The 12278-nt window shown below is 36.5% G+C and overlaps 1 protein-coding gene across 10 annotated transcripts in view; it reads right to left on the reverse strand.

The window, feature by feature from the left end:
• LOC113061885 (membrane-associated guanylate kinase, WW and PDZ domain-containing protein 2-like) overlaps window positions 1-1479 on the reverse strand; it is a 190268-nt gene extending 188789 nt beyond the window's left edge. For 5 of the 10 annotated variants that reach the window (XM_026231442.1, XM_026231439.1, XM_026231434.1 and 2 more), the window contains exon 1: window positions 1016-1479. In XM_026231442.1, coding sequence (XP_026087227.1) covers window positions 1016-1298 — 283 coding nt within the window. In that variant the 5' untranslated portion in view covers window positions 1299-1479. The remainder of the gene's footprint in view (window positions 1-1015) is intronic. The other 5 variants (XM_026231406.1, XM_026231399.1, XM_026231392.1 and 2 more) reach the window with 2 other exon arrangements.
• Window positions 1480-12278: the final 10799 nt, after the last annotated feature.

Below are 12278 nucleotides of genomic sequence, written 5' to 3' on the forward strand. Positions count from 1 at the left end.
ATCCTGTCAGCAAGGGGGCCCTTCATGTGATCATCATAGTTGGTGGTTTCTTGGGATCAAATCATTCTATACCCCCTTCTCTTGAAGATATTTACAGATGGGAGGTTTTATAAAAAGCAACATGTCAAAGCAAAGGAATGCCACGCTAACATCCTAAACCAGTAATCTTAAAGAAGCTAAACTGCTTACAATTAAGGGTCTGTAACTAAACAGAAAGCACAAGCCGCTCTGCTGAACTAAACTGGCATCACCCATGACAGTGTGATTGTGAGGTTCAGATACAGGCCTACTGGGAAAATAGTAATGTCATGTTGTATCTCAGAACCGTGGCACACCCGCAAAGACCTGATCACAGTCTGATAACACAAACTAAACTGAAGGATACCGGAAAGATAACCCTTCATTGTCAACAAAGAAGCTCAATTTAGGTAAATGTAGCTAAAAGTTTACAAACGCTAAATAGTATATGGCATGCAGCGCACTGACGTTGTAAACGTGACGATGACGTAACATCACCACCAGGACGCGCTCCTGTGGCGATGGTCACGCCCCCCTTTCCAGAAACACACCGACTCCGCTTCTATAGCAACAAACCAACAACTTTCACACGCGAGTCTGAGCAGACTGTAAACTTGAACAACGCCACTTCTATCTTCTTATGTTACATTTGGATGCAATGTGATACATAACATATGCAAAAGTTCCCGCTCACGTGCAAATACGTACACAAACAGGAGTAACCCGACAGATGTTCACAATAGTAACCATAATTTCTTCCATAACTGCATAATATGTGTTATTGTTACAATAAAAGTGTGATAACGTGTTGAAAAAAAAAATAGCGCTTGTTTGCTTTCTAACATTAAATAAATAAAGTCAAAATGTTTCTGGAAGCTTCATTAACTTTCATGTAACTCTTTATTACAGTAGCAATAATAACTGTAAGCTAAGTAACGTTATGCCATTTTGTTGGAAACTTTAAATGAACTTACATTGACATGAATGTAAAACTAACCTTGTTTGACACACTTGAGGCGGACAGGGTCTTTGCAGTGTCTGACCACAGCCCACACATCCCGGATGGTCAGTCCGGCCACTGGAGTATCATTGACCTCCAGGAGTAACTCGTCCTGGTGCAGCTTGCCCCTGTCCGGTTTCACCGCTCCAATAACGGGGAACTGTCCGTTCTCCGCGCCTCCCTGCAGCTCGAACCCCAGCTCTCCACTCGGACCCCTGGATAACACGACCTCGTGGACTCTGTTAGTCCAGTGGTTTTTCTTCTTCAGGCTTTTGGACATGTTTGGAGTTGTTAATGTGACTGGAGAGCCCCCATGAAAGCGAGTAATCCGTTCCGTCGGCTCAGTAAAGTTGCACGCTCAGTGTCTGTGGATGGTAAGAGTCTCCATATCAGCAGCAGCCTCTTAAAACTGCTACACTCACTGTAACAGTGATGCCCGATTCGCGCAGGAGCGGTTCTTTTGAACTAGTTCTTTATTTATGATTCTTCTGAACCAATCCCCAAGCGTTTGTGAATCACTCGGCTGTGAAGTGAACTATGGGCGTAAAATTACGACATTATGAAAGCGTAAATACCACAATAAAGCTGACACCAGTAAAGTAAACAAATGTGGTAAACCTTTATTTGAATAATCCTTAAAGAAGAGTTTCATTAAACACGTTTTTCATAACAAAAATAAATAGGCTAAACAAAATGCTGACTAAAATTCGGTAAATATTTTAAAGATGGTTCACTGATACTTTCTACATTTTGAAAAGGCCACAACAGGACGTTTTCGAACTTACAGACAACAAATCATATGAATCAAATGAGTTGTAGTTTAACGAACCGTCCCCGCGAATCGATTCGCTTACAGGATTCGGACTTCCTAACGCTGCACTGTACAGTAAGCGAGTCCAAAGTGCTCGGGAAACTGAGCCGGATGTGATGTGAGAAGGAGGAGAGAAGAGACGCTTCCCGCTGGAGAAGAGAAGAGAAAAGAAGAGAAGGAAAAAAGAAAGTAACGGAACTTTCAGCCCGGGGCAATTTGTCCATAATAAACGACTGCTGTGCCGCCTTCTGGAGAAAATGCAAAATGGAAGTAAGTTAGATATAAAGTTTGACTTTTTTTCTTCTTCTTCTTCTGCAGCTGTAGTGCTGTCGACAAAAGATCAAAGTTTTAAACACAGGGACTTGGAGACAACACTTTTTAAATTAACCTGCAAATATTTCATAAAATCAGTGGAAATGTTAATAGGCCTGTTATTTTTAGAGCATTATATATATATATATATATATATATATATATATATATATATATATATATATATATATATATATAATATTATTAGCATAGAGTTGATTTTAAGGATCATGTTAAACTGTCCTTAAGATAATAATAACTTGTTATTGTTAATCAGAATTTGATAATGTACTCAAACACATGTAACATCCAGTTGACCCAATGATGAATATTCTGTTTTCATTGACTCTCATTCTTTTTTTGGAACACAAAATAATTAGAATGTTTTGTACAAAGTTTAAAATCATTGTGAACAATGGTTAATCCTTCATAAATTGTATATACTACTACTACTACTACTTTGTCTTATCACTCAAATTCTCTAAACCTTGAAGAGATTTCGGACATTCTCCATGAATTCTCCATGAAAAAAAAGGTGGGGAAAAGATACACTTTATAATTCATTTTTCCTTCAGTGATTGTGTTTAGACCCCGAGGCAGCAAAGCGGTGTTGAACCATGATGCTCCGTCCACCATGTCTGACAGCTGAGCTGAGGTTTGGAGTGGGTATGCAGTACCCTTTTTCCTCTAAACAAAATGTTCTCAATTGTCCACAGAACATTTCCCCAGAAATGAAACAACCAGGTAGCACGGAGACATGTCTCAATAATTTTTTGAGACAGCAGTAGCTTCCTTAATCCTGTCCTGTTGTCCACATGAACACATATTTTAAGAGTCTTTTGCTGTAATAGCTTTCTTCGCACTTCTTCTAGGATTTCCTGGTGTGTTGATCCATGAACACCCAGGTCTTTGACAATGCTTTTCTAGCTTTTTCCAGCTATGTGTTTGGATCACAATATTTAAACTTTCCTTATAATAAATGTATCAGTAACCAGGCTTTGTGTGCTTATATTTAAAGTGTGGGGGGTTTATTCAAACCACACTTTCAATCCCATCCTCTTAAGTGACTCCAATTAGCTCTTTGAGAAGTCGGAAGTTGAGTTTCACTTACATTTTCCGACCTGTCCTTTCAATGATCAATTTCAATGATTTAATAGAACTGTGACTTTGTAACTTAAAAATCTGATCAGCTTTATGAGTACTCAATTCAGAAATGCAGATATTTTCAAACGGTTCACAAACATATTCTTGCCACCTTATGCATTTTCATATACATGCCCTATCATGGCAGTACAGCTATTTTAATCTTGCGCAGTGCAGTTCTTCTTGTTAGAGCACCAGGTTTTCAATTAGATTAGCTACAGAGCAACACAACATCATTTTATGATCAGGCGAGGTTGAAACCCAGCCAAATGAGTTTTAAGTTATTATTTGTTTTGCCATAATCCATCATCACACAAAACTTGCTTTCAAGTCGGCACTTTGTCTTCCAAGACAGTTCCCCTGAGTCGCTTTAGAAATATTATTATGAGGCATTTAACTCCATATTGAAAAAACTCCCTATTATCTGTTAAAGAGCCAAGCCTGCTTATTTCACCGATATCTGCAACACTTTATCTTCTATTCTCAGACTGTATTTGATTAGATAACAGACTTCCTGCTGTAAATGAACTATGGGTGAGTGGTGCTAGTGCATACAGCACGCGGGCTTAATGGCTTTCTTATTTCTGAAAGGAATACATAGGATGACACTTAGATAAGTGAAGTTTAGAGGACATGGCAATGGCCAGAGCTGTAACCTTTGCTCCCTGAGACAGAGGAGCAGCTCTCTGCATTCCTCCGATGGGAGTATCGAGCGCTGAGTGAGAGTGGGAGACAAACAGACAGTGAGCGGGAGAGGGCTAGGAAGAGGAGAGTGTTTTGACAAGACAAGAAGAATTGTTTGGCAGGAGGTTTTAAACAAGTTTAGGAATTCCCTGAGCAAGGCAAAAGAATACTGAGGAGTAGGTGCTGTTAAATGGATGTCATGTCCACATAAAAGACGCTTAAGCAATCGAACCTATCACACGAGACATTCAAGTAATTCACACAGAATGCATTTTGAAAGTTTTTAAATTCCTTATTCTATTGTTTTTTTGTTTTGGAATGCAAAAAAGCATTCTGTTGGATGTTTTGAATCTCAGTGTGGACTAGCATCATTACGAGTTTGCCATTGCTTTAATAAAATATTATCATAAATCCATGAATTTAATATGAATTTACATTTCAGAAATGCAGTTCAAAAGTCAGAGCATGATCAGCCATTGTATGTCTACAATCAACACAGTAGCTCTGTGTGTTCGTGAGTTAATGAGTGCGAACAAACTGGTTAAGAGACTTATTCAATGACTCACGTGTGATACATCTGTTGAACCTACTGGTGTTCACACTACACTTTTCATTTCATTGACTTCCATTCGTACGCATCTGAGAGACAGCAATGGAACACAAACTGAATTTTGCTGTATTACAAACTTTAAGTTTATGAGCACTGCCCTTTGGATTCTCATCATTTGAAAGAAGTGATACTCTGAAATAAAAGAATACAAAAATTATATATGCAATAGATGCATAACATATATACTTTTGAATGTTTTTAAAATAAGATGCTGCATAATGTGACTATTATGACTGTTGCAGTGCTCGTGTGACTGTGGCTTCAGTGTTTCTGAGATTGACAGCTGCATTCGACCGCGGTAATGGCTCAAATACAGTCTGAATAAACAAGTAACCAAAGTCAAGCCTTACTTAGAAGTCACATGTTAGCATAAGGACAACAAGCCATGTGATTTGAGGTATGATTTATGCTCATAGCACAAACAATGTGTCCTGAAGTTTAATACTCAGAGTTAGTGGTTTGTTCCAGTCCCTAAACCCAAGTATGAGCAGTATGCAGTTCTGCTAGGTCAGAGCTTTGTTTTGTACATGTACTCTCCATCTCCTATAAACAGACTGCTCGAGCTTGTTCCAAATCTGGTTCATGTTCACACCCACACTCGCACACTTTCGTCCAAGAGAAAAGTGCTCCCAAAACCGAGACTCTCCAAGCCTGCTGATACCTCAGAGAGCAGGTGGCCTTGCTAAACAGGACAATCGAGTCAGAGATGCAAAAGCTGGAGGAAGCAATCTCTCGCTCCCACAATGCACTCCACCAGATGGGAGTACATTGGTCCTGACAGTGATGTCGCTGCGGGGACTGCAACATATTGCTAGGTAACATGATCTAATGATAATTTTCAGCCAATTTAAAGCCATCCAGGAATGAAGAGGCAGAGCCTGATGGATTTAACTGGAGGAGAAAGGGATGCAGATATAGCTGTTAATGGCTGTTGTGTGTTATTTGGGACGGCAATATTCTGAATCTCTGCAGTTGGTATGAATTTCTTAGTGGTGTTCGTTAAGGCAAACATATTATTACTACTTGTAGGGTTAGGGATTTTAATAAAACCTTAACCATATGTGTTGAACTTAACTCATAACTCACTTAGCAAAGCAATGCCCAACCACAAACAAGCACCACTGACATTCATTTATTAAAAAAACCTGAAAAAACACAAACAAAACAGAAATGTGTTCAGTAAATAAATATGTTAATTATGTATCCGTATATTTGAATTAGAAGGACAAAACCTGCAGAAATTGTTTTAAAAATGCTTATATGTGACCCTGAGCTCAAAACCAGTCATAAGTACCACCAACCCGATCTCACGGCAATTCGTACATTTTTCACAAGGTGGCTTATTCGTACGAATTCGTACGACAACACTCGTACAAATTCATGTGATTGTTGCCAAATCGTACGTATTTTACGAGTTGCACAATTCGTATGAATTTGTACGAATGACCTACACCTAACCCCGCCCCTAAACCTAACCGTCACTGGGGTCGTATAAAATCGTACGATTAAGGTCGTACAAATTCAAATAAGCCACCTCGTAAAATACGTACGAATTGGTCGTGAGATAGCGTTGGTACCACATGTATATTTGTAGCATTAACCAACAATAGAGGTCAAAATTATTGGTTTTTCTTTTATGCTATTGTGAATACACTATTCACAATGTAGTGTTTATGGTGCATCTGTGGCATGTGGACAGACCTCAAGGGAGTCTTTTCCTGCCAAAATATCAGTTGCTGGATGATAAGTTACCTTCAAAACGGTTTTAACTGCTTTCAAATTCTAAGCTTGAGAGTCACTCCCCTTCTCTTCCTGTAAAGCGCTCTATTTGAGTCCAAGGCTGGAGTGTCAGTAGGAAACACGGAGTTACTTGCACGCATCCATCATGAACATGACAGCTGCAACATGATGATGGACTCCGGTCTAAATCACCTGTGGCTGAGCATACTGTATGTGTCAGACTCCATGAGCTTATTGGAACAGAGCCACCGTCCTGCTGTCACTGGGTTTCACAAGAGTTAAAACTAGTTAGGTTAGGGATCAGATTGGAGGATAGTGGAGGGCAGTCATTTCATAATTTTATTATATTAAAATGATTTCAGTTGGTTTTTCCCAATTATACATGAAGTTATCCCAATATCAAAATTCTATATTTACACACCCTCACGTCATTCCAAATCTGTTTAATGACAAATGAGAGCTCCACAATAAAGAACAGAAATAATAATTAAAAAGAAATGCAATACTTAAAATAAATGTTTTTATTTATCTTTATTAATGTGGGTTTCATATGGTTTTGAAAACCATTTTACGGTTGCAGTTTATTTTACAGTACGTGTACTAACATGTCCTTATAGTTTACTTACAGTGTATTTATCTAAGAAAGTTCTGGTAATACAAGGTAACTACATGGGGTAGGGTTAGGTTCAGGGTTAGTACCTAGTTACTACATAGTTATTGTAATTACTATAATAAGTACATAGTATGTACATGAGGAACAGGACTGTAAAATAAAGTGCCACCCATTTTACTTATACCATTTTCAATTAATCAATTAATCAATCATCAATCGATCAATCGATCAATCAATCAAAATAAAAAATCAAAAACAAAACCCTAATGACTCAAATGTCATATGGTGAAACCATGGAACCAAATCTAAAAAATATATATATAAATGATATAAATGAATAAAATAAAAAATATATTCCTTATGTTTTGAATGAATGTGAGTGTACTTAATCAAAATATTTCCCATATTTATTTATTTATTTATTTACTTACTTTTTAGTTATTAATTTATATGTATCATAAAAATTTTGTGGAGTCACACCACATGATTTTTTATTTACTAATTTTTTTAATAGAAAAAAGTAGACAGGCAAAAATTATACTTTAGTTCTTTCCATGGATTTAATATATATATATATATATATATATATATATATATATATATATATATATATATATATATATATATATATATATGTTTTTTTATGAGACTTTTTTCGTCATTATGACGTCAAGACAGTTGCACCACCCTGACATATTTGACTTTATGCCCTGCAAAAATATCGAAATTAATTTAAATCAGAAATGATAAACATCCTGGCGGCTCTTTTCCTAACATTGAAAGCACTGTCAAGCAAAAATGGTCTTTTGAAGCTCATCGTAAAGAAGAAGCTGACATTTATTTAAATTTATTGATGAAAATCTTGCCATTCATGATAACTCTTGAATCTTATTTATCCTTGTACATACTGCTCCAGGCTTTGACAAATTGCACAAGGTCCGAGGGAAAGATTTTTATTTAATAATGACTAATGAATAATTTATTGTAAGACTTTGGAAGACATTCAATATATTGCACCAGTTTATGTAGCTCTTTCATTCATAAATGGAATAGTAAATATTGGCTGAGTTTACTTTTATCTGAACTATTATTTTAACAAGACAACTTTAGATTTTATACACAAGTGCGACTTCTTAAAAGCACACTCCTATCAAAATTCACCTATCAATATATGCAATATATAGAGCAGCAGGATCAGTTACTGCAAGACAATAAGGGGGAAAAAAGACATGAACCATTTTCATGAAGCACTTCTAAACCTATCATTGTCTTGTAATGCTCTGTATAGATGTTAACATGGTACTCAATGCTCTGAATTCTCAGAATCTTTCTTGCTTTTTTACATGAAATGAACCCATAATATCACACACTCTTTGGACTGAGAGTGTTATGTAACCCTCCCACTTCAGATGTCGGCCTCCATTCTTTATGTAATGAAGCAGGCTGCAAAAGGCACAGCTAAAACATTTTAAAGCGCACTGACAGATGTACAGTTTAAGATGTCAACTGGCTCTATTTTGCAGCATTCAGATGCTGACCAAGCCTTGTCAGGTGCAATTTATCCAAAAGCAACTTCACTTCCAGGTGCTGGAGATGTTTCTTCACTCATATGTGTGGATTTATCAGGCATTTGATGGGAAAACCAACCCTGAATGTGTTAATTGCGATGAAGGAGGTCCTAATAACTCATGGAACCTACCTTTTTGGGTTTAGGTATATTTATGCCATCTATCAACAGATGATGCCATATTTTTTATTTATTGGTTTGTGTGTTTCTAGATATATTAATGTAATGTATTCACAAATACATACAATGAAACTATATATTCTATGAGTAACATGTCTTTGTTGATCCGAGAATAAACATAGAATATAGCATAACACATCTAATCCACTACAGATGTGCAACAGCTCAAAAAAAAAAAGATACTTTGCATTCGAAAAGGACCAACACTGTAAAAATATAATAAAGGCAGATGGAGCATAACCATGTTCAAAAAGTGCAGTCCAGGGTCGGCTAGTCAAAAATCAACCTGGAACTCTTTAAACGGTTGACGTGTATGAATTAGCCTGTCAGTTTTGCCATTTGAAGTCACAAATATGTTGCGAAAGCCTGTCAACAACCTGACACAGGGTTATTGATAACTTGCTAGAGCATGTTTTAGGGTTGATTTTATCTACTCACGCTGTAAGCATAGTCATTTTCTTTCTGTTTCACACCTACACGCCATGTGAGCCTCACACAGTTTGATAAATATTTTCCCTGGCCAATGAAATTCAATTATTTCACATGACCCAGATACTAAATCATGCTTGTTTCTCTGTCCTGCATGCCATGAGCTCTGGGTTTTGCACAGAGGAGGGAAGCAAACCCAACAGTGCCACCAACTGTTCTTCTTGGGTGAAGAAGATGCTAATGTGAAGGTTTCATATACATTTGTCTAAGACTGACTAATCAGAGACGACTTCAGAGTCAGAGATGGGACGTTTCAGTTCTGTTTGATATCTCAGATTTATGGCTAAAGTCCAATACACAATTATGCACTGACTGATTTCACCTCATTTACATTTTCGTAAGTTTGGGATTTCCCAACTTTTTGACGCTCTCACCACTTGTTCTGCCCTGCTGTCAGTCCCCTGAGCAATCCTGCCCCTAGCTCCTACAGAGAATTAATTGAAAATGTCAGCTCATGCTCTGCTCCTTCTGCGCCAGTGGATGTGTACTGTGAGAAAAAGAAAGTGGATTTGATAGGCAAGATAAAGAGGGTGAAAGGTCCAATCCCTCACATGGTTACATTTTCCTTGGCACCTAGGGAAGAAGATAAAAATAAAAAAGTTTAACTATATAAAGGTTTTTCATATCTGTAATCATATGTGGTTACTGAAAGATTTATCGTGTAACAAACAGCATCTGGTCGAATTTAGAGATTTCTGAGACAACAATTAAATAGGAATTATATATATATATATATATATATATATATATATATATATATATATATATATATATATATATATATATATATATATATATATAAAGAAACCTAAATGCAAAGCTAAAGTACTGTTCAAACTTTTAGGTACATTGGTAAAACTGCTGTAAAATGAGGATGCTGTGAAAATTTGATTTTCTTTATCAATTAACTTATATTAGAATTTTTTTGTACTTTGCTTTTAAAAACATAGAAATAACTGACTTAAAACCATTTTTAGCTGGTGAAAATACTAGTGTTCTAATCATTTTGGCCACCACTGAATATACACACTTTTTTTGACAGCCAGCCTACATCGTCTTTTAAAAGTGACCTGTTTCCCTTATTTACATTTACACTATACACTTGGTGAAACAACCCAAGGTAGACATACTGACCTGGAAACAGGGTTGCCAAGTCTGTGAAACAAAACCAGTCCAATTACTAATCAGCACTGTATGTGTGTGGTTCTTCAATCTCTCCATTGGGGATCCTCTCTCAATATCACATTCCAGGGGAGGAGGAGATTGTTTTAACCACCAGATGAAAAAACAATCCATGGCAACAGTGTAAAAGTAGCCCAATTCCACAGGAAACTGCAGACTTGGCAACCCTGCCTGGAAAAGTGTCCACCTGAGTCAGCATGAATCACCACAGTTGTTTTTACAGTGATGTATGGCTCACATTCCCTTGGGAATATCCAATCTGTTATCTTACGTGGCAGATGCAAATGCATGTATCCGGTTTATATCTGATTGATTTGCACGTATGAATGAGGTCTGAAACCAATCTTAGAGTATTGGAATCCATATGCTTTTTTCCTGCTTACATGTTCATGGGTCATATCCGATTTGTGCCACATGGGAGGAAAAAGTTGGAATTTGGTCAATTGAACAGTGTAACATAAATGCAAATGAAACAATTCATTTTGCGAACTTTACACAAGTAGAGTTTGTATGGGAAATACTAAATATTAACATTTTGCGAGTTTCTTGGGGTCACTAAACCTTTGTGAAAGTATGCCACATTTTTCTCAGGGAACATGGTGTGAGCGAATGCAAAAGCTTTGTGAGCCAGCAAAGTTTTTAGAAGAAGCGCGAAACTTTTGCGAGAATACACAGAGTTTCCCATTGAAATGCAAAAGTTTTGTAGACAAACATAAACGTTTAGCTAGCGAATGCAAAGTTTCTCTGGGGAAGGCGAAAATGCCGTGAGCAAATGGAAAAAGTTATGTGAATGAATGCAAAACTTTTGAAGGTGAACACATAGTGTAGGTCCTCTTGAAACAGAACTTGTGAACATAAGCATGGTTTCTTAAGAGAAAGTTAAAAGTTTGTGAGCGAATGCAAATGTTTTGTGAGTGAATGGGGGGGAACGCTAAAGCATTACGAATAAAATGTTTCTTAACAAATGCAAAGTTTTTCAGGGAACGCAGAATGTTTACGAGAGAATTCAAAACCATTGGAATATAATTTTTCTCATATTCTTTTCCATTATAGGGGCTCTTTAGAATCCTTTTCGTCATAATAAATATGGACATCAATGCCTGTGCTTTAAAAATGTTATGGACCGAAATTCCACAAAGGTCTCATTACTCTTGTATATTTCTAAGAGTGCTTTTATTTCCTTGTGTGTGGATGGACATAGCTACAATTTCAAATATTCCCATTCATGTCAATCAATCTGATTTGAAGTGACCTACTTCATGTTTCTAGTAAAAAAAATTCTGAATGGATATTACTACTTTAGGAACAAATCCATAACTTGAAATATAACCAAATGACAAATCACTCAATTCCCATTATTGCACATCAGATATGGCTTCTCCTGAGCATGCATTTTTTTCCTCATTAGCTCTGAATCATATCCACAGAGAATTCTCAGAATGCCAAATCTGTTTAAAATATCAGCTGAATAATTTTTCCAAGATCTTCTCTCTTTTAAAAAAGGCCAGACCACAGAGGAGCTTAATGTGCCCTTTTCTACAAAGTTCAAGCTCAAGTTTTTAAGTTTCTCTTGGAGCTTAAAGCAAAGGAATGTTCTGGATGCTCTATGCAATTTAATCGATATTTACAGCATCGAATAAGACTCAATCCACCATCTTGGATGAAAGATGTATTGTTGGGTGAGCTATCCATTTAAATTTGGAGTTTAGAACGTGAATGATGGGTAAATGCTGATTACAAAGTTATTACAATTAACTAAAATTAAAACCCAAAAAAACAAAATAAACTTTCATTGAAATAATGAAAACTAACTTGATGTACTAAAATAACTTAAACGGATATAAAAATGAATAAATACATGTGTTTATAAATAAAATCTAAAAATAAAATCTGACGATTAAAAACTATAATAGTATATAAAATCTAAAT

The sequence above is a fragment of the Carassius auratus genome, chromosome 4 (assembly GCF_003368295.1).
Source record: "Carassius auratus strain Wakin chromosome 4, ASM336829v1, whole genome shotgun sequence".
Lineage (NCBI taxonomy): Eukaryota > Metazoa > Chordata > Actinopteri > Cypriniformes > Cyprinidae > Carassius > Carassius auratus.